A 25,599-nucleotide genomic window follows, 5' to 3' on the forward strand; every position below is an offset into this window, starting at 1 on the left:
CAGTCATACTCAATAAACACGTCAAGATATATACTGTAGTTACAGTGATCGTTAATCGTTATTGTTAATCCCATCCTCCTTCTTCTGATTACATGTTAAAGGTTCACCCACCAATTAAATACTTTTTTACTAATCACGCAAAATAATCATCAGACCTCATTGTGCATAGTTTCATGTAGGGTTAGGGAACTTGCTGTCTACTGAACTACACCTGAACCTACCGACTTACTGATGAGAGGCCGTGACCAATAGCATGCATGTTGTTGGGACATGTTTAAGTAACCCAAGAAAATAGTACTGACATGAGTTTCAACAAATTTTTGCTTACTGATTTCTGGAAATAGATATTACTGTTGAGGGGTTTTCTTGGATGCTTTAAACACCACAAGCCTAGTTCCATCTAGTTCCATTATACAGTACAGCCAACGACTCCAAACCCAAACAATCTAGACGGATGAATCACACTAAACGTGAAAGGAACAATAGGTACTTTTGATTATGGGGTGAACTATCCCTTTAAATTCACCACCAGCTTCAACCTGAGACTAAAGGCCACTCCTAATTCCACCAATAAGAGAGAAAACTCTTCCTCAGAATCTGCCAAACTCCCGTAATTATCTCCTAAAAAAAACTAAAGCAAACATCAGTGACACATCAGAGTGAGTTAGACTATAAAATGCCGGATCATCATGTTTCAGATGATGAGAACAACACTGGGTGCACAGTCTGTCTTTTAGCACTAAATACAAGACCAACTTCTACTTGAGAAAAGTGTAAAAATACGTGTCCTGTTTGCACTTTATGTCAATAACATACATGAGATATTTGTTCACTATTTGTAGAGGAATTTGCAACAAATCCACTCTTTGACTGGGGTATGGATATTTGTGTAAGTTTGCCTAATCTATGGTATGTACTGACTATAAAAAGAAATAAAACAAACATGCAAAAAGATTCTGTTGACATGGGTCTCATGGGGTAAAAATCCCGGCTGTGCAATGTTTTTATAAACAACTGCATCTCTGTTGCAGCGTTTAGTCACAGACAGTTTACTGATGGCTTAGTGTGTCCTCTTCCCCTTCTCTATTTATTCTGTTTTGAATCTATCTCAGAGAAGAGTCACATCATAGAGTATTAAGGCTGTTTTTTGTCCAGCATAAACACCTCAATGAAGCCTCAAGTGATATCTTTAGCTTTGAGCTGCTGCCTTTTCAAACATCCGACAATAAACTATGAAAGGTGGTATTATTTTAAAGGCGCACTGTAGGAAGACATTTAATGGGAAGAGAAAGATCTTCATCGACTGGTTTGTATGCCTAAACAAACTGAATAAACAATCATTCTTTGTTTTCATGACTAAACAAACAAACCGACCGTAAAGGACAACACAATTTCATACTGTTTCATTTTGTTTATATGTGGCGGACCCTTCCAGTTTTGTTGCTTCAAACAGTGTTCTGGGGACCTTATTTTCCTCAGAGAACAGCTTGTTTATTCATGTATGGAGAACAGAAGAATCTCTGAGTTTGTATTAGTACCTCATTAATAGTTCATTTGAATTTCTTCTTCAAAACTATGTAGTGCCCCTTTACTATAGATTTGCTGTTGTGCCTTCATGTACAGCACATCTTGACTGTTGTGTGAAAAATGAGCTCTGGCCTTTTCAGTTTGATAGTTGTACGAAGACATAACATTTCAGAAGGCTGCATTTTTTAAATTTATTCGGGTCACAAAATAAAATCACAACATGTCATGAAACAGTTTCATTACTTAGAATAGATGCCAGAGAGCCTTAATTAAAAAAAGAAAAGAAAAAAATCATTGAACATTATAATCTTAAAGGGGGCACTAACTATGTGTTTCTGGATTTGAAATTCTAACTCAGATTTTTAACTTTAACAATACTATGATGATACAAAACTTATTTGTTCCATAACTGAAGAAACAAACTGTTCTCAGAGGAACATAAGGTCCCCAGATCACTGTTTGAAGTTGGAAAGTTGGCAGGGTCCAGCACATATAAACAGTGAGTAAATAGGTAAGTAAAACAGTATGAAATTCTATTGTCCTTTAAGCGCTTTCATTTCTCTTTTCAGTTTATTCAGTCATGAACTCTAAACTAGATTATCTGAAACGATTACTTAACATTACATGATCATAAATTTACTGTACATATACATTTGTTCCATTTATCTGGAACATAAAACTATCCTATGTGTTTATTCTTTGTGTTTTGTGTGACTCTGGTGATGGTTGGCTGTCCAGTCACCATTTCACCACTGTTGGAAGGTGGGGGTGAAGGTGGTGGAGTTACAGGCCAGAAACCACTGGATGTTTTTAAAGAGGGGTCAGGAAAAAAAAACTCTGGCCATGTTTGTGGTGAGCAATACAGGCATTTTAAGCCAAAACAGGATGTTTTCCCAACCCTAAACACGTAGGTTTTAGATCCTTACCCTAATTAGTGCATCAAGACAACATTTTTTACAAGATAAAACAAAAGATTCAACGTGAAGCTGCAATGTCAAGAAATCCAATGGTGGTTGTGGCAACAAAACCAGATGTTTTTGAGGAGATCTTGGGAAAAGGATGTTTGCACTGACCAAAACATGTATTTGAAGCCGAACCATGATATTTTCCTGGCCTCAAAGTGTTTTTTGTGCCAAAACCTAAGTAGAGCACACGCACAATATAAAATAGAAACAGAGCCTCACAAAATATAATATAGCATCATAAAGAAATGTAAAGTTTCAACATATTCCTAGTTTACTGAAATGTGCAACATTTGTTCTGGCAATTGGGTTGGACAGAACTGGGTTAGACTGCGACCACACGACCAGAGAGGCAGAGAGGGTTGGTATGGTGAAACACATTCAAAAATGTCCTTTCATAAGCATCACTTTTTAAAGTTTTGAGTAACCTAATGTCTCTTTGTCTGTGGGTTTGGTATAAAATGGTAAAATGTCTGCCCTGTGTTTGTGCATTTTGGGCCAAAAGCCTCCCCTACCGACTCCAGCGCCAAAAATCTTTGTCACGGTGAGACACTTTCTTCTTTTATGCTGTTTTATGTGGTGAGCAGCACCGTGGAAACAGGGACAGGGAGCATTACCGCTCCATCCGCTGACTCTGTTGAGACGGAGGATCAACCAAGCTGAACGGGAGACCGCATAAATATTCCATTAAGATGCTCATGTATTATCTACACACCATTACATCTGGCCCGTGTCATTATGTAAACACCACTTTGAAGGTATGCTCCGGCCCAGCGCTTTTTGAACTCAGTGATACGTCCACTATTACATTAATATCACACAGTGGGCCTGGCTGCCGGCCCCGTAACATGTCTGTGGGGATTAACCAAGTTACTGAAATGATACTGTGTTCATGCTGATGCTGCGAGCGAGGTATCAAGGGAGCTATGAAAGACCAGATAATTAACTCAGGGGCCAACCAAATAAGTCATATTCTGATCAATTATTCAGTATTTGCAGGCAGTTGAATGCACTCCCTGCTCATATTGCAGGCAACACAAAAGCGGCTCACTAAAACATTAGTAATTCATTGCTGTTCATTTTATTACCATGCTCGTCCATTTCCATCCGGATATGCTGTTCATATTGGACACTGTTGTGTAGCACATTTTAGAAAAGGTGATGGACAGTGAATACCAGCACAGCTGAAACAGGAGAATAATTTTCAACATAACTATAAAATATTGAAAGAGAGACAGATTTCCTCTATGTGAATAGGGAAGATTGTGTTTATAGGAAATGGCACTAATGAATTATGCAAATCTTTGACAAGTGTTTAAAAACTCATTAATTATTATTTTTATTATTATTATTATTATTTTACCAGAAAATATAATGCACATTTGTATAAATATTACAAGAGTCTGAATTAGATATGCTAAATATGTAAACAATACTGTAAATATAAACTTATAATTGCATCATTAAATATCAATAACACATTTAGGTTTCCTTCTTTTTGTTTTCTTTGTCAGAGTTTAAAAATATATGTATTTACTGAAAACGGACTAACTAGGGGTAGATACTAGCTTCAGGGTATTTAATACTTCCATTGTTTTGTTGCAGGCCACTGGTCTGAGGAAAATGTGAATGTTGTGTATTTGTTATGGTATATTACATGTTTATTCCATTAGAAAAAAAGAAGAAAATAATTACGTTTTTCCATGTGTTTGTGAAGTTTAGTTTAATCAAAGGTTTTCCACAAATAGTTCGACAATCTCACTCTAAGTTCAGAGGAGGAAAAAGTCCCTTTAAAGGGGCATTTTGTAGTTTTTGGAGAATAAATTGAAACAGAGTTTCAAACATTTACTGTATTAATGAGTTTGATAATACAAAACATGATCATCTTCACGGCTGAACACCACTTTGTGATTTTACAAGTAAAAAGCTCATGTTATGCTATAAACAGACTACACTGTGGCTGCATGACTTCAAAATCACACATTAAGCATCTTACTGAATATACGCGTTTTCTGTAAATTGATTAATGTACAAGTCATATAGTTTTAAGACAGGTAAGTGAGACATAATTTAAGTGTTGGACATAAGATTATGTATTTTATGTTGTAGAACAAACGTGTAAATATCTTACGCCTGTTTTAAACGCAGACCTTATTTCAGGTATTTAATTGAAAACCGGAAAATCAGAAAATGAATTGACTTTGAGACGAGTGAACCGGATGTGATTTAGAAAAATGCTGATTTCCTGGTTTTAAGACTACAAACTACACCACACCATAAAGTGTCACGTACCTTTAAGACTTTGTGGCCCTTTTAAAACACTATGAAGTAATTAACTGAATCATTATTAGTCCCTGAGTTGTGTTTTGTAGGCTAAATCACAACTTTAGCGAAGTTTCAGTGCAGACAGACCACAACGTCAGGGTTAAAGCCCTTTTGTTGCCATGGAGATCAAGACAGCGGTCGCCACCTGACAGGCGCGGGTGGGCGGGGGAGAGGAGCGACTGCTGACTGACAGGAGACGGGGCGGGGTTTAAGCACCATACTGTTTTTTCATTGGTCAGATCCGGGTCACGTTACCAGTTCGGAATGCAAATGAAAAGAGTTGCCTCGGCCCGCCCCTGCTCCGCTCTTTCGCTGCCGCTGGTCTGCTCCGAGCTCAGCCTGACGGATACAGCGAGCCACCAGCCAGAAATGGTGTAGAATATCAGGAAAAACAGCGAGCGAGAGCGGCCAGAGAGAGGAGCCAGCCTACGAGGGTCTACGTTTAACGGTAAGGCGACGTCCAGCTCGCTCCTTGGCACGGGGTGTCACGGTGGGTACGAGGGGTCGGTCACCGTGTGTTTGTGTTGTGTGTCGGAACGCGTGAGGTTACTCGGTCGCACTAGCTAACGTCCTCTCGGGGCCCCAAAACAGCAGCAAAGACAGCAGCGCTTGTCTGTAGCCTCGCTGCTTGCTAATGTTGACGTTAGTTCAACGGCTAACTTTAGCTTGCAGAGCCCCCCTGTATGCTAGTGAAGAAAACAGCAGCAGCATGGTGACGAATGACAAACCCCCAGTTAGCGCTAATGTTAGCCAGTGTTGTAAGGGAATCCATGAAAAGTTAGCTATGAATGGAAATCAGTGCAAGAGAAAATCGTGTTAATTGAATGTTATAGACAGTAATGGCTTCTTCGTTTGTCCCGTCTTTGCCTCTGCACTTTTTTTTTTTTTTTTGTTGAAAGTGTTGGCTAAAGTTAGCCAAGTGTTTTCTTTAAGGAACTCTGGTCCCCACAGGTCACGACCTTTAGCACAGAGGAGGAGTTAGTTTGACATGAGTAGGTCGACGCCGAGGACAGCAGCACCTCTCCACTCCACTGGAGTATGAGGCCATGGCCCTCCAGTGACCCGAATTTGTTCAAAACAACGCCATATTTAAAAGTTAATCCCTCCAACAATGTCTGTTTTTTATGGGGTTTTTTGTATGCTGGTGACTGCCACTAAAAAAAGGTGTCCTTTATCTGCCAGATTTGTCGTTGTAAATGTAAACAATGTCATGATTTTTAACTGCAAGCTCAAAGATGTCAGATTGCCTCTTTTGACAGTACTTTTGCTGATAGCAGTGTTGTTGGTCTGTCTTTAGCAGATTCTGTATCTGATGAAGTAACTTTTCTGTCTCTCAGGGAACTTAAATTGAAGTGTTGACCTTCTGATGGTGTTGGGTCTGCCTGTGCTGCCCCCTGAAAAACCTTTAGAGAAAGGCAATCTTAGCTCAGAATAATGATTGTGCTCATGACTGCTCCACTTACTTTCCAGGTCCTCAAACTTTCTGAGTATTTACTAGTTTAAGAGACAATATTAGACAATATTAGTCAATGTTGTGTCAGACTTTTGAACCTTAACTGTATGTCAAAGAAAACAAGAAAGACTCACTTTTCACAAATGAATCGACTAGTTTTATCAGCTGTTGTCTGCATCATATTAGTATTTTATATTGTTCTTGGCAGATTAACAACTGCGCAAAGACTGTCATAGAAATATGCAATGTAATGTTTATATGAATGTCAACTGCTTTTATTGGGATAATACCACTCCCACCTACACATGCCAGCCTTATACCCACATCCTCAGATTTGTGATTTTATCAGGCTACAATCCAGTGAATCCATTAAGTATATTTAATTCAGACAAACTCACCACTATTCTTCACCTTAAGTCAATTCAGTCCCAGCTCCCAGGTGTCTACACTTGTTGCCTATGGTATACAACTTTTCCTCATATTATCTGCACCCTCGGAAGGGTAAGATCATGCCCAGTAATTTGCTTATTTCATGAAGAAAAAACGGCAACACCATCAGTGAAGAAGCTAATAGATTTCCCTCAAGGCTACTCGGGTTAATGCAGGTGGATGCGCGCATTGTCCACTTAAAAGCACGGCACGCTGTTATTATCGCATAGACGGACTCCTTTTAAACCTGAGATCACACAGCCAGGAAAATGTGCACATCTATTCTTAGCTGACACCTGGTGTAGTGCAGTAGGCTGTTATTCAAACGAATTGTTCTGTGCTATTAATGTGAGTGTTACGAAAATGTTGATTTGTTTGTTTCAGGAGAGGTGAGAGCCACACATTAGTATCATGTTTTGTTTAGACATACGATGATTTATGTGCAAGATGGCCCCAATGCTCCCTCATATGTAGCCACTGCACATTCACTTGGCTTTTGCACTGCATCTGCTGGATATAATTGTGATCTGAATCAGAGAGGCTTGACGTGTTCGGTCAGCCGAAATAGTTGGACTGAACTTTTTCTTGAGTGAAAGCAGCATACCTGGGCATGCTTTCATTGGCAAGATACTCACCGTGATACTCCTGTATGTGCAAGCTGCCAGTTTCAGTCACAGCAGCAGCCAGTGTTTCCATTTGTGGTCGCATTAAGGTTGTCAGTAGTTGTGCATGGCGTCAGGTTGCTAAGATTTTATGTGAATACTAGGCTCCTTTATATAAAAAAGAGGACTTTGATAATGTTGTTGCAAAGTTTTATAAGTTGACAGCCAATTTTCATTTGTGCAAATGTGTGTTCATCTATTTATGTTTAAATGTGACACTGCCAGCTTTGTCAAGTCAACATCCAACTGTGCACCAATTGTGATGACTGAAGGGAGCAGAATTGCCCTTTGTTGCATAAATAGCTTGATGTCAGTAAACCATTTGACAGTCAGCATGATACAGAGACTCTTTTCAAAGATCCACCTGCAGAAAAGATGCAAGAACAGAGATGTTTGGAAATATTTTACTTGAACAAATATCATGTTTTCTGCTCTTATGATGAAGTAATCTGTGCTACTCCTATCAAGGGATCGCAGGCCCTCTCAAAACCATTGTGTTTATCTTCAATATATGTACAAATAAAGCACTGAAGTGAATCAGGATAAGATAATACATAAAATTTCTGCATTAGAATAGCAAAAGATTACTCAACCTCGCTTAATTGTGTACCTACATTATCCCAAATGTTTTCCAGTAATGTTCAAACCCAGAGTATTCCATAAATTTGCTTAAATTGTTTCATTTGGTCGCTTGCCACTTTATCTTCCGGGAGAGTGAGCGAGAATAGATGTAATGTGAATGAAACTAAAACATTGCTTCGTCTGTTAACATTGGTTCCCAAGTGACATCAAATAGATTTACATAAGCAGTGTTGGTTGTGTAGTGGGTTTTTGCCCCTACCAGCCAGATAACAATACTATATATCAGCAGTGAGCTAGTGAGCAATGCCATGCACTAAGGGCGTGTCTATGTGTTTTGAATTCAGGTCAACCACTCACTAAACACAGCACTCACCAAACACAGCACTCACCAAAGACTCCGGTTCTCTCTCTTCTTTTTTCCCTCTCCCCTCTGTAACATTATCTTGATGTAGTAAAGTCAAATTCCCCTCCTGTCAACATTACAGTACATAAAATACCTGAGAATGGAGATCAGATCCATGGACTGCTGCTGCAGTCAGGTTGAGAAACAGGAGTGAGGATATAACCATTTCTTAATCACAAAAGTTAAAAAATATTCTCTGAGCCCCAAATCCGAGTAGAAACCAATGTGACTGGATGTTTATTCCTTTAGAGCTGGCTGGTTCTGAGCAGAGGCTATGCTCCCCACTCCGGTTTTGTTTTTTGTTATCTCTTTCACAGAAATGTCATATTGTCTGTCTATCTGCATCTGCACCTAGCAGCACAGTTACAGTCATTGTGGGATTACATTCAATTAGAGAATATATTGATCAGCACAAAGGATCATCCACTAATTAGTGTCAGTCAAAGATCTTTAATTATTTCAAAGGCTTAGTTATTGCAGTAAACCGAATAGCATAACACATCCTACAAAATGTCACATCGGGTCAAAGACTGCTCTGACCCAGTGATGACCTTTGTATGCTTCTCTGGGAATAAATGTACAGATTATGAGATTGACCTCTGCATCTGCTTTAATGTGATGTAACAGACTCAGCAGTGAGATCAGGATCAGGATCCCACATCAGGATGAACCATAGAAATACTATTTGTGCAAATGAGTAGAAAGCCTTTCATCAGGGCGAAAAGAGAGAATTTAAGTGACTCCATTTTAACCCCATTAAATAGTAAGACTATGTCACGCTGGGCACAGCCATCTAGTCCATAAAAAGGTAATAAAGACATACATCCTTGCAGATATCTCAATTAGTTTCTCTAAGCTGCTTGAAAGTTATGGGTCTCCAGCGACCCAGAGGCTTCTCTGTTATCCTTCTGGATTATATTAACTTTTTGATGTCTGGCCGGTCCACTGCTGCTGTTGATAGAAATTTGAAGCACTTGTTTCTGATGAAAGCAGCAAAGCACAACATTTTTCTGTGCTGCTCCTCATCTCGGCTCATACCTGACCTATTTTTTTTTGCTCTTGGTGTGATTGAATCCTGAGAGTGATGCCTCAGAGACTGCTTTGATAGAAGAGGCTGGATTGAAGTGCCTTGCTAATCTGTAGGCTTTGCCAGAACTATTTCACTGTGGTATTTATAGATCAGAAGGAGAATCTTTAATTTATCTGTCATTCTGCTGCCCCCTCTCAGTCTGTCACTGTGTGCTTCTCTGTCTACTTCTCCCGTGTTTATTTCTAGAGTCAATAACCAAACTCATTTTAGCATCTCATTGAGCAATCTGCATGGTACATGTTTGGGCTTTACTAAATAAATCTGTGCAGAAAAAGACCACAGTTGGCTGGGGAGAGGCAAGTGAAAGTGTTTTGCATCTTCACAGCACAAGTCTGTGTGTGCTGGTATGGCTCACGCACGATCAGCACACTTAACCTGGAAAGCAGCCAGGGCCGCTTTGTACTGGTCTACTCAGCTGTGGAAGGCAAGGTCCGTCTGAGTCAGATGGCTCAATTACGGCTACCCGACCAATCTTGCCTCGGGATCAGAGGGTATCTCTGTCTTACATACCCTAACAAAGGCAGTGCCCTGCTTACTCTGTTTGGACAAGACCCATCAGCCATCATCACCCTCAGGGGATGACCCCAGCATCGCCCAGGAAATGCTGCTTTTGTAGGGCACAGATGGGAAATCTAATTTTTACTGTTAAGATTCATTGGTCAGATTTAGATATGGGTAGCTCAGCATGGTTTTTACAATGAATCTAAGCTATTAATTATTATTTCAGACCTGCAGTCTGACAATTATGTTAACAATTTAAAAATGTGTTTATTAAAATACCAAAAACTGGATTTGAGTTGCTTGTTTTGCCCATGAAACAGTTAGAAATGACATAAAATATTTTTAAACAACGGCAACTCCTCACATTTGAGGGGTTAGGACCAATTAGTGACTATTTTTTAAAATCTTCTGTCCGTTGTTTAATTGTTGTGGTTTCGGATGGGCACAGTTATAGAGGTTTCTATCACGACTGATTCAATTCAATAGCGAGTCACTTAGGGATGTTTTATTTGCAATACTAACTTAGCTTGGAAATGAGAGATTTTCTGAGTCAACCCTGTAACCTGGTGCATTAAAAATATTGATGTTTATATAAAGAATTTAACTCAATGGTTCCAGAGATGTATGGCCAAATCTGCAGTGAAAGATCGATAAAGTAATGGCAAAGTAGGATAATCTCTTTCAACAAAGAAAAATTAGGTGAAAAAAATATAATCTTTTCTGTTTTAAGCACATTTTTTTTAGTTATTTGAGTATAGACTTATGAGTTCACAAGGTACTTTCAAGTATCTCTAGAGATGTAATTGCCAAACTGAAAATTTATTTGGATTTGGTTCTTGGCAGCAGTTAATTTCGGACTCTGACCCTCATCTACAGGATCCAGGGTGTATGCTGAAAGATCTATTTCGAAATTGGATTTAAAGATGTTGGATCATTCAAATGAAGATCAATTTGAACTGGAAAATCGATTCTTTTATCTTTTTAAACCAAGTTTATTCATGCATTGCAGGAATGACAACCTCCTTCACGACTGTCAGAATCAGAAATACGTTGTTGATCCCTGAGGGGAAATGGGTTTGCTTATAGCAGCTCCTTTTTAGAATAGAAATATTGCACTTTAGAAAGACTGAATAAAGCAGGTTTATGCAAATAAAATAGTAAAATATTAAATAACTTTTTTAAAAAATCATGAAACTGTATGTAGGTGTTCATTAATTAATAAAAGGTGTGGGCTAGGGCTGAACAATTTATTAAAATATCATTAAGATCAAAGAATGGCCAAGTGCAGTATTCCAAATCACAGAAGCTGCAATTTTTCGTTAAAGGTAAAATGTGGGACAAAGCAGAATTATAATGAAGTGCTGTAGTGCTTAAAACATTTCAGCCATCTTAAGCACACAGTCTGGCAGGCAGATGCTCCATTTCTCTTGCGTGATATAAATAGGCACCAAAAATAATTGAAAAGAGTGAATGAATATATTCAGTCCCATAAAGGATAAAAAAAACCATTTTATTCCTGTACAATATGTTCTTTGGTGACTCATGTCAATTAAAATAATTTTGGTTTATTTTAAACTTTAATTTTAATGAGTATGGAGTTGGTATATTTTCATGCAAACTTTTTAGTGTGTTGGCTGGCAGTGTGTTTGATGTTGGAATCTAAAAGCAGGGCTCATATGGTGCCTAGATCATTTATTTTTATACCTCTCCCCAAAAGCGCTTGTTAGGCATCAACATTTTTTGTTATTGATAATGAGCTTGAATGCCCTTCAAACAAAAGGCAGGGTTTGTTTGTTTTTAAGCCCCTCGCTGGACCACCCCTCATGCCTCACTTATGTGTGACCGCTCTCTGTTTATTCTAGTATCTCATGGCAGTTTGGCAGTATTGGTTTTCAGATGTTGAGGTCCATCATCAAGAAGCTCATATTAAACTAAGCCACCCTGTTCTTTTTCCTATTTTGACCCCCATCTGCTGCACAGCTCTGTTAGCCAAGTGTGAGACTGGAGGCTTGCTTTTTTTGGCTCCTTCACCAGCTAATCTATATGCTAATGTGAAGATAATAATCAATGAGGTTCACGCATGGTTGGCCCCAATCAATACCACATTGCGCCAGCAAACGATTCATATGGCAACATTTCATACAGCCAGACAGTTGGGTGGCGTGTTAATGTGGTGGGGCAGACCATAAGCATGCCATTATCATCTGATTTTATCTTCCCTATTCCACATAAATGAATCCTGTTGTCATTAAAGATAGGTTTGAATTCAACTGCAAACCTATCCCATTTCACTTTTATGATGGGCTCGCAATTTTCTAATCCTGTTGTTTTGCATTTAATTTCCATAACTGCTATAAATAGGTGGTTTGACGCTATCCTGGTGCGACTTGGCTAGCCCCTAAAAATTCTGATTTATGCAATTAGTTGAGTTAGGGCTTTAATGGCGCCGTTTTAGCAAGATTAGGGCAAATTGTGGTAAAAATTTAATCTACCAGGGCTTCTCATAACAGGCAGTCACTGGGTAATAGGTGTCTTGATGGATTTTTTTAGTCTCCAACTTCAGTGTCACAGAAATGATGATGATACTGTCCTGTTAGTAAGATAATGGGTTAGATGTTCAGTCTGGGCACATGGTCCTTAGCTGAATGTCATGATATAAAATTGGGCCACTCAGAGCTGCCAGTTATTGATGAAAATGGTGATATCCTTGAAATTGAGGTACTGAAATTGAAATGTAGCCTTCAGTTTTCAACTGTCTGGACTTAGACTAAGCAAATTAAAGAGATTGTCTGAGCTGTCATTTTAATGAATGACCTCACTCGCACAAAATAAAAAGATATAGGTTATGATTACAGTCTACCTTATTTTCGAGGGTCTATGCATCCTTAAAAAAATTCAGTATTCAGGCAGCGGCAGAGGGGGGAGGGGAGTAAAATCATTACCATCATCTTCATTAGAGGGGATCCTGTTGTCCAATCAGCACGCCGCTCTGCACGGGGATTCCATAGGCACCCTGTTGGCTGTCGCTAGGATACCACATAATCAGGAGGCAGGCCGCGGCCTGGTTGGTGGAGTGGGGTGTTGATGCTGGGACGACAAGCTCGCTTTGAGTTGGGGGTAGACAAGAGGGGCTGGGGGTTTGGATATAGCACAGAAACACGCTCGCACACGCTCACTCATTCAGTCAGTCAGCAAACCAGCCAGCCACTCAGTGAGGCAGACAAAGAAGAGCAACATCCTGCAGGAGGACAGCACGCTCCCGGGGGATGGGGCATCATACCCCTGCATCGCGTTGGGGGGGCCGGAGGAGGTAGGAGCATCAGGGTTAGGGGGCTTTGTCTCAGCAGCGGAGTACCTCTCCACACACACACTCACACACACACAAACATACACATAAACATACATCTCTCTGCGGGATCTTGGAGCCATTATCACACATCAATCGATTTGTGCAGCTGACACGTGCGTTCTTGTGGTATTTTTTTTAATGTGGGTCATCAGAGTTTTCCTATGTGCAGACTAACGGATGGATACTGATGGAGGCTCCGGCACTCTCTTATAGTGATCTAAGCTGTGTAGAGACAGCCAGTCTGTCTGACAGTCTCTTAACAGCTCTCATCTTCCTGCGGGCTATGCAAATCCTCTAGACACAAATCTGACGGTCGGGTCTTGCGGTCTTGTAATGCCAGCTGAGTCGATCAATATGCTCTCTTTTGAAGGGCGCAAATAGTTGAAATTGTGTTGTTATGTTGTTGACCAGCTCTTTGCGATGTATTACAGGCTGCTGGCGCTGCTTTGATGTGCTCCCAAACACACTGGCTCCACCACTTTTTCATGGGTACCATGGTTTTTTCTCCAAATCAAATCGGAGCTTGTAGATGTGGAAGTGGGGTTAAGGATTTGAGTGGGGGGTGATCCCATTCGCACCCCCTTCACTGATGGATGGGTGACTCCTCTCAGAAAGACAGGGTCTGAAGGCATCATTACCAGAGGGGATTCCCTCCCCTCTCCATACATGAGGTGAAGGAGACTCTGGGATGTAGGCTAATGACTGTGTACAGGCAGGCAGGCAGGCAGGCAGGCAGGCTTTGGCAGCGACGGTGCTTTGTTTACAACCAGAAAACCACTCTGCCTGACAAAATTTCCGCTTTTTCACAGCCAGTTATGTAGAGATGAAATTTTAAAATTCACCACAGGCATTGCAGAATGCAAATGTGTGGTTCCTTTGTTTTTGCTAAATTGAATAATGTCTGTCAATCTCCCTTTACAGGGATTTTGTGGCTTGGTTTGGTGTTTCAAGTTTTATTTAGATAGCTCTCATATAATTAATGAGGCCAGACATTCCTGCTTAAAGAATACTGTCCACAAGTTTCGTTCTGTTGTGCATGTCAATGCATTTTAACTGAAATAGAAAGGATGAAGAAGGACTGGGAAATATATATTTATATTCTATAATTGTTTTCTCAGATTTTGAGTATCCTTATATATTGTGATATGACTTAACGGTTGTCTTGTCCTGGTTTTGAAGGCTGCATTACAGTGAAGTGTTTTCTCAATTTACAAGGCCGTTCGACTTGTTCTAATAAATGCTTTTACCAACTCTATTTCTAATATCCACATAACTCATCCATAGAATATTGACGTGATGTTGATCTCAAGGTATTTGGTCAAACATATCCTTATATTTGATTTTGTCGCCCCGTCCTGACATTTGTAAAGTTCAAAAAGAGAAGATTTCACAATAACAAAACATTCTTTGTATCACCTAAAATATTTAGGCAATATCACCCAGCTCTGTGATGACTAACTGCCTTATTCATAGCATCTAAAGTTGTATTTCAAAGTCCTTTTTCCATCCCTTTTCTCATTCAGTGACTGATTTGTTTACTCAGATATTTATTGCACTTCTGCTTTTGCCATTTCAAGGAGCAGCATATGGTTTAGTCAGATTGCAGTTTGTTTCCAAGCCTGCTTTGGAGCATAAGTGGGCTATAGAGCTGTGCTTTGGCCCCTAATCCGTTCAAAAGAATAATGAGGAGGAGGAGGAAATAGCTTAACAATTGCGGCATGGCAGCAGCTTCGCTTCTTATTTAATTACTTCCATCAAACCCTCCTTCCACGCCAGGCTGTTTGAAATCCTCAACCTGCTCACTCGCCCCTTCACCCCTCGCTCGTTCTTGTCTCCTTCCAGCCCACTCCCCCTCTATAACTTAGTGCACACACCTCTAACCTCAAGGCTAGAAATTCCATCCTCCCCATTTTGGCCTCTCTTTTCAGCTCTGTTACATCAGCTGTCATGCCGTTTGAATCCCACCCCCTCCTCTACACAACTAGCTTCTCAAGTTCTCGATGTTCTTCTGTTAGAGCTCTGCTTCGTCACTGGCTTCTGAACTTTCTTCGTATTCTTTCAAGAAAACTTCACAGAGGAAGCATCCTGTGTCTGCTGCCTTCCTCATCTCATCTTATCACCTGTCATGCTGAGGCCCCCTCCATCTCATCTGCCTCGAGAGCCGTGAACCTTCCTCCCTCTGTGCTAATGGATAGTAGAGCACCAGGGGACCAGCGTTAAAAAGGCTTTTACTGAAGGGGGGCTTAATCATTCGGTCTCTTCTCTTCCATGCTCATGACTGACGCGAAGAAATTTAGTCAGAAGTCTGAGATGCTGTATGTCACGTAAAGATGGCTTTTGACACAGTACTTATCCATTAGCTGATCGTTATAAGATGAAGAATAAGACTGATCAGAATTTGGACAATAATTAGGCTGATTCTCATGTTAAATGCATTGATGTGTTTGTATCACAGTCTGGGGCGTTTCAGTCATATTTAGAACAGCCTCTGCTGCCTTCCCAATTAGCTTTCAACAAATGTGCATTTTTTTTGTTTATATGAAACACTCCAGTGTGTAAGATACATAATTTAGGGTTGTTAGCCAGCAGACACTGAGCCTTCTTTATGCATAAATCACTGGATTTCATTAGCTTTATGAATAGCATTTTCATATGCCTCTCTAACCAGCTTTGTTCTGCCATGCCTCACTTTTTGTTTTTGAAAGAATGAAGTCAGACACGTTTGTATTATGTTTCTGTTCCGCCTGTGTTCTCGGAACAGTGCCGGGGTAGTTTATTTGAATAGGCTCCTGAATTTAGCTGATAATATTTCTGTGTATGCAAAATAAACAGACTTCAAAAGAATCATTCATTTTCCCAGTTGATCCTACTTAGTCCTACTGCAGAATTTTGTAATGCTGTACTTTACACATTCACAGTAATGAGTCCATTTGCATTTAACATTCATTAAATGCATGAATACCCATAAAGTCAAATCTTTGGACAGAAAGACACAAAATGCTTCTCTTTCTTAAACAACTAAACAAGGACATGACCCAACAACAACAAAATGTAGATGGCAATTATGGTACAAAACACACAGATTTCACCTCCTTCAGATCATGGTTGTGTGGTGGTGTGGGAGGACACAACTGTGAGAGAATCATCATTTCAGCCTTGAACTCCGCCTGGATAGCACCTGGTTTCTTTTTCCAGTCATAGGAGCAAATACTCCTCTGCAGTCTCCTGGCAGCACGATGTTGTTTAAGGCGCCATGAAGCATAATAGAAACTCAGAGCAATTAAGTGGACTGCTGAATTTTTCTGCACGTGTCTGTCTTTCTTTGTCTTGTATTGACAGCGTCTATTTTATGTGTCACCGCGAATCCCGATTTGGTCTGAATACGGCTTCGGGGAGTTTCCGTGTTGTTCAGAGAACAGAAATGGAAGCTTTGTATGCTTGGTCAGACTGACTTCTGTGCCTGGAAAAAAAGTCTGAACTTGAAATTGAATCAGTGGTTGTTTTTAGTCATTTTTCAAGCAAAAAAATGAAAACACTCTTTGATTCCAGCTTCCAAAATGAGCAGACTTAATGCTTCCCTTTGTTATATATGATATTAAACTGAATAATTAAATCAGTCCGTCAGCATATTCATTAATGATGAAAATAATCTTCAGTTGCAGTTCCTATAGATGTCTTTATACTCGCACTCACCTCCTCTTCCTATGATTTCATTATCACATCAAATGAATTGATGTGTTGCTGGACTCACATTTCCTTGAAGTTGAGCTGTACATTATTTTGTTTCTCTGACAGATGTTTCTTTCCTTGTCTGTTGGAGTTTCCCATCTTGAGAGAAACCTTTCATTTTCTTTGGTTTGTGGTAAAGAAGGGGGATATTGTGCTCTTTTTTTGTTTCTCATGTGCTCTCCTTCTTCCCTCTTCAGGCACAGGAGAGCCATTCAGAAGAGCCGCGGGTCAAAGGTGAGAAGAGCAGAGGGCACCATGGAGAGCGAGCCGGGGGCCCCTGCCTCCACGGCCAACAGTACCGGGACCACCACCACCACTTCCTCCACATCCACCACCACAGCTGCCAGCAGTAGTAGTACCTCTAATGCTACTACTACTACTGCTACCACTTCTGCTATCAGTGGTCATAGTAGTAGCAGCAGCAGTGGTGGTAGTAACACTAGCAGTACTACGAGTAGCACAACAACAGGAAGACAGGCAGTGCCTCAGATATCTGTATACAGTGGGATACCTGACCGACAAACAGTGCAGGTGAGTGGGCTTGATGTGAAGCCGGGGCATTACTACATGCAGGCACACTTAAACCACATGTATAATCTTCATGCTCAGAAGTTGAGTTACTTTATGTTTCACTGCTGCCCTCTGTTGGTGTGAATAAAGCAACATACAGGCCTCAGTTGTTCTCTTTAACTTGTGCTTGATGATTAATTTGCTCAGTAAATGATTGGAATAAAAGGCGTTCGTCTTCCTGAGCTAAATACCGATGGAGGAAACTCAAATAAACGGTTGATACACACAGGGTGTGTCTGATTTGAAGGAAGGAATGCTTTCTGTGCTTTAGTGCTCTTGACCCTTTGACCCGGGGATAAGCCTCTACACAGGCTTAACCTCTCCCTGAATAAGGTCCACACAACCTTCAGCGTTGATGCTTTGACAGCAGGGTTTTTGTTACATTCAGCTCCTCTTTTCTTCAACTCAGCCTGCTGACACTTTAAAGGCAAACAGTATTGTCGCCAGGCTTAAAGGGCCACTGGTCATTTATGGTCAATGAGCGCTGAATGCATGTTTGCAGTGCGTCTCTGCTAATTTCACCCTCATTCCAAGAGGTGTGGGTCCGGAAGGTTCTGTGACACCACGAACCACAGGTCAACATCCTCTCTGGTTACCTGGCAACAAAGCTGAGGGCACTTTCAGAGGTGAAGGGTGAGGACCGTCATTTTAAATGGATTGGAGGTGTAGCTCTGTTTTTAATTGGGTCAAGGAATTGTTGACTTTTGTTGCAGGAAATGATTGAGGGACTGGTTTTATATATACTTGTGTATATATATGTATATGATACTTATGTAGATTAACAGTCAATGAACAATTACAAACATCATCCAGTTTAATTTGTAATGATACAAAGCCTATTTCAACCAGCTGTGATTAGAATTTGGTTGTGTTACTTGTTGAATCAAATTGGAATGATACATTAATTACATAAAAATGAATAAATGGCCCCTTCAATTTGCATTTCATATGAATCAGAAATATGCTAAAAACAATTGTGTCTCCTGCAATAAAACTGCAGTGAACACAGGCAGTCATTCACTAACCCTGATGAAGATGACTTTGCCTCTAAAATTCTGCCCGCTTGATATGATCTCTTTCAGTTACTGGATCAGTGCTATCCTTCTGAAATGACTGTTTTCTGTAATACTGTATAGGTGCAAACAAAACATTTTGCTTCAGTAACATTCAGAGGCATTGGGGCTTTTAAGCAGGGGCAATAGCTCCTAGTGTTGCTAATTGTCTTGCGATTAACAAAATGTGTTACTGGCGACACTTTTTTTCTACGAAACTGTTTTGAGTATTTCACCAGATGTCTATATTACTGTCAGACTGTGGACAGATTTTTGTCAGCTAAACGGCAGGACACTATGAGGAAACATTATGGATGTCTAGCTGAGAGGTGTGATCCGACCCATGTGTACTGAGCACTAATGTAATAATGTTGTAATGACTACTGTGTAGTCGTGGGTTGCAATGTCAGCATGATGACGAACATTGCAGCTGGTGTGATTCAAACACAAAACGGTCTCTGGATATATATATATTTTTTATATATATATTTTTGCTCCAAATTCATTCTAACAAAACATGGTTAAAATAGCAAAACAAACACAAATTCAAAACCTAGTGATGACCCCCCCTCCAGTGGTGAGCTATCATTTAAGACCAGCACAGTGAGACAGCATGGCGCAGCAACATCCAGTACGTGCTAAGAGCAGCACAGACGTCACCCAAAAATGGCCCCACATTCTTGTATTCCCAACACATATGCGTGTAAGAGCTGCGAGTGTTACTTTATGTTCACTGCTCTGCTCTGTAACTTCGGTGTGAGGTTTGAGGTGCCACCAGCATACCTTCTACTGCTGGATGTTTTGAAGGCAGCATCTTTTTTTAGTGTGGGAGTGAAGCAGGTGTGTTTTGATGATGAAGAGAGAGAGGGGAAACAGTATTGATGTTTCATGCAGGATTTAGACCTGTGATCTGTGGTTGTTCATCAATGGAACTGAGTCTCTGAATTTCTATGAGTTTGATTAAATTTAATTTATGTTACTCAACCCACTCTGTCTTGTGTCTGTTGCTATGTGCAGGTATTCCAGCAGGCGTTACACAGACAGCCCAACACAGCAGCACAGTACCTGCAGCAGATGTATGCAGCTCAGCAACAGCATCTGATGCTGCAAACCGCAGCCCTCCAGCAGCAGCACAGCCTCAGCACCGCTCAGCTTCAGAGCCTGGCTGCTGTACAGCAGGTCAGCAAATGGTCATCACATCAAAGAATCATTTTCACAGTGTTAAGTTGATTCTGTTATGGCTGACCTCCTGCAAGACATGTTTCAGGAAATGTTAAATTTCTCTCACTCCTCCGCCTCTCTCTCTCTCTTTCTCGCCTCGAGACAGGCCAGTATCGCAGCTGGCCGGCAAAGCTCTTCGCAGAACGGCACTTCATCCCAGCAAACAGGATCTACTCAGGCTACGGTAAGTGCATTTTTGAGTGTTTGGTCAGTCTCCCAAGAGCCTGTAGAGTTTAAGTTATCTTTGTCCATTAGATTGTCATGGAACTAAGTTGATTTCAGCACCAGGATGCTTTGGAGAAACTAGGCGCCACACTAGCAGCTCTGTGCATTGTACTTCTTCTCTCTCTCTCTTTTTTTTTGGGGTTAAAAAAATGTAACAGATAATAAATATATATAATCTACACATTTTTAAAGGTTACTGGAGTAATGACATCAAAAATGTATATAACCTTATTATCCTGTTAATCTTCTCCCTGTAGATCAACCTGACCACGTCCCCAGCGGCGGCTCAGCTGATCAGCCGGGCCCAGAGTATTAGTTCCACTCCCACCAGTATATCCCAGCAGGCTGTTCTGCTGGGCAGCCCATCCAGCCCCACTCTCACAGCCAGCCAGGCACAGATGTACCTGCGTGCACAGATGGTGAGACTATAGACACAAGGAGCATAGCCAGTGGCACATTTACACGAATGTGCATATCTGCATAAATACAACCTCACACACACTGCTTGAATAAATAAGCACATTCTAAATGTGTGTTTTGGGATTGGGTGTGTGTGTTATATGTGTGTGTGATTGCTCTGCCATAGTAAATGGCGTGGGAGGAAGTGGTCAAGATAATCTCTCTGGTCCCAGAGCGCTGATTGCAAACACAGAAGGGAATGTCTTGAATGTGCGTGAATGCTCAGGAAACATTTTGGGAGGTCACAGGTAATCTTAAATTGTTTTCAAACGGACGAGAGTCTTTATTGGTCTATTTTGGTGCAGCTGGTTGTGGGCAACTTGTCAGCTGTAATTTGCCATCCATCGTGCAGCTGGCACACAGACTGTTCCTGCCACCTCATTATGAGCAAGTACAAAGCATTGTCAGATTTGTGTGATGCTTCTGGCACACTGTAAAACACATTTGTCAGTATGGATTGCCATGGCTTTTATTTGTGGTATAGTCCTCTCACTTGCTTTTTCTACACATATGCCAATTAGAAGTTTAAAAGAGTGTCAGTATATGTTTACAAACTAACTGTAGCACAAGTTTGTTTTGTTCTAAAGATGGAGATTCAAAAGATAAATGTCATGGGAAGAAAAGGGATCAAACTCATAGTACATTCTGTCAGAAACACATGAATAGGATGATTTCAGTTTGAAATAATTCACAGAATCGTTTGTGTGCTTGATGGTTGTTTTTGTACTCTTTATTTCTGGAATTATTTTATCATTATATCTCCTTATTATTGGAGATGACAGAGGTACCCTATCCTTAAGGCATTTTCTGACTTACTGTGTGTGTGATGTGCTTTTCCAGGCCCAACAGAGTAACCTGGTGCAGGTGGCCAGGAGTCTGGGCCGGGCTGTTCCTCTGTCCCCACAGCTCATCTTCACTCCAACGGCCACAGTGACGGCTGTCCAGTCAGAGAGCTCCACACAGTCTTCCTCACAGGTAGGTAACAGGAAGATATTCTCACTTTCAGGCAAATAGAATTGCAACTGGAAATCCAATGCAATCAATGGCTAAAAATGATTTGTTCTTACTTCACTACCCTGATATTAAGGGTATAATCTTAACTAGAGAAGGCAATTCCTGAAGAACTTGAGGTTGTCATGTAAATAGGATGTCTGAATTCCTGTGTCCAGTGGGTGGTGCTATGGATATGACACAGTATTGATGCATGCAGGTATTCAGGGCAACATCGTATACATGTATGGTAAATTTGGTGTACATGGGAAATTGTATGGAGAAGTTATAGGGACTTGATGCTTGATCGTGAAGCATGAAAGTCGGTGGCACCATGACACCCACCATGTTTGACACAGGCGAAAGCTTCTGATATGTTTTCATGTTCAAGGTTTGAGGATGATACTGAGTGAATTGGAAGTCTGAGGTGTTCAATCTGTAGGGGGAGTTTGTGAAAGTACGGGGCATGGAAATGAATCACGATGGGGGTGAAATGAGAAATTTGAATCAAAATGGCCGACTTTCCTGTTGGAACGACAGTTTGATATCCCAATGTTTTTTGTACATCTGGTCATGATACATATGCATACTGAATGTGATACATGTATGTGCATGTAGGAGATGGGGCTTGGATTTTTAAGATTCCATGGGGCGCTATAAAGTCCCCTGATAACACCTTTTGTCATCTAACCTCAGGAGGGCAGTATCAATAATTGTACCAAGTTTCGTGTTAATCCGACCTACCAATGTGGAGATATAAAACACTTCAATTTAAAGAGCGCCACCTTGTGGTAATTGGCCAAGATTTTGAAAAGACATCTTTCATTCAGGCCATAGAAGATGTGAAGACTCTGCAACAGCAAGGCTGTGGATAGAGCTCAGGCTTCCCATCAAGCTTGAGGAACACACAGTGGAAACCAGGAAGATCACATCTGCCCTGAAAAAGGCAGAGGATCTGCTGGAGTCCGAGCGCCTCAGGTGGCAGCAGAAGAAATCCTCTCTGCTGGAGGAGATGGAGAAATCCAGAGTTCTCTGTGTGGCTCAGCTCGATCAGCAGAAACACAAGAGCGACAACCTTGTGGCTGCTCTGAGAAGCGTGAACAGCCATCGTCTTGGGTGGCGGCAGGAAAAGACATCCCTCATTCAGGCCATAGAAGACTTGAAGAAGACTCTGCAACTGGAGAAGGAGGATGCTCAGGCTTCCCATCAAGCCCAGCTTGAGGAACACAGAGTGGAAACCAGGAAGATTACATCTGTCCTGAAAAAGGCAGAGAATCTGCTGGAGACTGAGCGCCTCTGCTGGCAGCAGGAGAAATCCTCTCTGCTGGAGGAGACGGAGAAATCCAGAGCTCAGCTGGACGAGCAGAAACACAAGAACAACACCCTTGTGGCTGCTCTGAGTAATGTTGAGCAGGAGTTGCAGGGTCATCAAGAGGAGTGGCAGAAGTCAAAGACATCCCTCATTCACACCACAGAGGATCTTCGGAAGACTCTTCAAGAAAAGGAGCAGAAGTGGGAGGAGAAAGAAAGCCAGAGGACGAAAAAGAAGAAATGGTTCCAGAAGCTCTTCTCACGCCGAGATCCACACTGATCCAATAGAGACTTGCTCAGACACCCGCATTTGTCATCCCTGGGCTGCTGAGTGATTCCTCCACCACTCAGATGCTGCGGACTACAGAAAAATAACGTCAATTATATAAATCAATAAATGTTTTCAAGATCTCATATAGCTACATTTGTTTTGATTATAAAGCTCTGCAATCTGAGTAAAATTTAGTAATTTTGGTTATATGAAACGACCAATTTCAGAAAACTTTTATTTATTTTTTTCTATCAAGGCATTTCTTAATTTATAAACTGAGGCAGATGTTGAAATAACATCTTCATCACATTTCGTCTACAATAGTGCAATAGTTTGAGAATATCTAATTTGAGAATTAGAGAATTGATGTTCAGACAGTGCAAACTGTTGTGGAGCCTTTGATTATTTGAAGGTTGTCTGTCTTCAAGTGCCACATCACAAAGACTAAAATAATGTTCTGATTTAAGTCTATTGGCACTTAATTAACTGTGCTTTAGTGCCAACATTGCAAAATGATGAAAAGCCAGTGCTGAAAACGAAACCACTTTGCTCCTGATTTTCTTAAAAACACTCATCAGCCCATGGCAACAAGAGTTGTGCGGGCTGTAATTATACTCGATGGGACCCTCACACAGTCGCTTTCTAAGTGGTGACTGAGGCTCAGTATGATCTAATAATGATAACTAGAAAAATTGCCTGTGAAAATACAGTGTGAATGCAAATGGCTTAAGTGATTTTGGAAATCTTCTGAATGGAAAACACTTGCCAGAAATGCACAAAACTAAGAATGAATGGTCAAGAATTTGCAGAAAAAGCTGAAGCTGAAAAGACACAAAGGCTGAAAAGTAATAGGCTGAATGGGCTAAAAAAGTTGAACATTTTGAAAGCTGAACAAAACAGAAATAAAACATAACAAATACAGTTGCCTGACAACATAATAAAACCACCAAGAGAAGTAAAATTGGACTTATAAATTAGAAGTTCAGAATCAAGAGAAGGCCAATTGATAAAAGTAAGACTTTAGAAGAGATTTAAAAGAAGCCACTGAGCTTTCCTGTCTGAGGTTGCCAGGCAGGGAGTTCCATAGCTGTGGAGCGCGAACAGCGAAGGCCCGGTCACCTTTTGTGATGAGGCGGGACCTCAGGACCATAAGCAAAGCTGTGCCGTCAGATCTCAGGCAGTGTACAGGCTCATATGGTAAAAGCAGGTGACGGATATAGGCAGGAGCCTGACTAGTCTGGGCTTTAAAAACAAGTAAGTAAGTAAGATCTTTAAAACAGCTCTAAAGCTGAATGTATGGACAGAGCTGAAAAGGCAGAACGATGAGGTTGAAAGTCGATGAGTTTTGAAGAGGATTTGAAGATTTTCCCACTTAGTCCCAACAATAATTTTTTTCATAAGCTGAATATCTGAAAAAGCTGAAAAGTTAAAAAGCTGGAAAGTGCAAAAGTGAAAGAGCTTAAAAAGCTGAACATTTTGATAGTTGAAGGATCAATAGGAAAAGTTTTGCAGAAAAAGCTGAATATTTCCAAAAGTATGAAAGACGGAAAAGAAATAAACACAAGCAATAATTTCCTGAAAAAGCTGAACATTTTGACATTTGAATGGTTTCTCAAACTTTGTTGGAGAAGAAGCGAGCCAAACAACGTCCAGAATCATGAATAATATTAATTTTCAGAGAACAATAGTGTGAATTCTCATTCACACTAATAATAATAAGAATAGAGAATTTTGTGAACAGAAGAACACGTTAATGCCTCCTGCATTCACAACCAATGATTATTTTGTTTCCCATCGAAAGCCTTGGGTAATACAAAAAAGTAAATCAGTATTGGTTTATTTTGTAATAAACACAGCTCTTGCCCACTTTGTGAAACACCTTGTGTCAATAATCTTCAATCTTTCCACCTCTCTTAGAATCAAGTCCAGAATCTGGCCATCCGTGGCCAGCAGGTGGCGACCACGTCCTCCTCTCAGACCCTGCAGGCTCTCAGCCTGAAGCAGAGCCCTGTGCCCATCCAGCCTGCCTCACTGATCAAGAATCCCAGCCAAGGAACGCAGGCGTCCACAGGAGGGAAGGCCGGCTCCTCCGACATTTCTTCTGAAGGAGGGAAGAAGGGGGACGGCGTGGTAGTCACAGAAGTCCGAGCTATAAACATGAGCCGCAGTGTCACAGCTGTCAGTACTCAGCCCCTGATCGCTCCAGGTGAGTGGAGTCTGCAACCACCCCGACTGAAAAGCTCAAATAATGTTAGTGTCCAGTTCTCTTACATGTGAAGTGGATCCTGGCAGTGCTTGCATCAGGGCCCAGACTCCCACAGAAACAAACTCTCTCATAAAGGCATATAATGTTTGGTTTGTGCATTAATAATTTGCTTCTGTTTGCCGCTTGTTTGATAGAATGTGTTTTGAACTGTAGGTCAAACAAAAAAAATGATTCAGAGACATCACATTGAAAGTGTAAAAAACTAATTTTATAGAATAATCA

At 40.8% G+C, this 25,599-nt stretch overlaps 1 protein-coding gene and 1 long non-coding RNA gene across 2 annotated transcripts in view; one reads left to right on the forward strand and one right to left on the reverse strand.

Moving 5' to 3' along the window:
- Window positions 1–3,556: 3,556 nt before the first annotated feature.
- LOC119021900 lies at window positions 3,557–4,920 on the reverse strand. The gene is made up of 2 exons (XR_005075795.1): window positions 4,782–4,920; window positions 3,557–3,673 (listed from the first exon to the last, which is right to left on the reverse strand). It is a non-coding gene; the product is annotated as an uncharacterized LOC119021900 (long non-coding RNA).
- A 148-nt stretch (window positions 4,921–5,068) lies between these two features.
- phc2b (polyhomeotic homolog 2b (Drosophila)) overlaps window positions 5,069–25,599 on the forward strand; it is a 39,839-nt gene continuing 19,308 nt past the window's right edge. The window contains exons 1-7 of the mRNA XM_037101870.1: window positions 5,069–5,262; window positions 17,210–17,543; window positions 19,652–19,813; window positions 19,962–20,039; window positions 20,338–20,499; window positions 21,380–21,514; window positions 25,029–25,317. Coding sequence (XP_036957765.1) covers window positions 17,268–17,543; window positions 19,652–19,813; window positions 19,962–20,039; window positions 20,338–20,499; window positions 21,380–21,514; window positions 25,029–25,317 — 1,102 coding nt within the window. The 5' untranslated portion in view covers window positions 5,069–5,262; window positions 17,210–17,267. The remainder of the gene's footprint in view (window positions 5,263–17,209; window positions 17,544–19,651; window positions 19,814–19,961; window positions 20,040–20,337; window positions 20,500–21,379; window positions 21,515–25,028; window positions 25,318–25,599) is intronic.

This window comes from Acanthopagrus latus, chromosome 6 (genome assembly GCF_904848185.1).
Source record: "Acanthopagrus latus isolate v.2019 chromosome 6, fAcaLat1.1, whole genome shotgun sequence".
Taxonomy (NCBI): Eukaryota; Metazoa; Chordata; class Actinopteri; order Spariformes; family Sparidae; genus Acanthopagrus; species Acanthopagrus latus.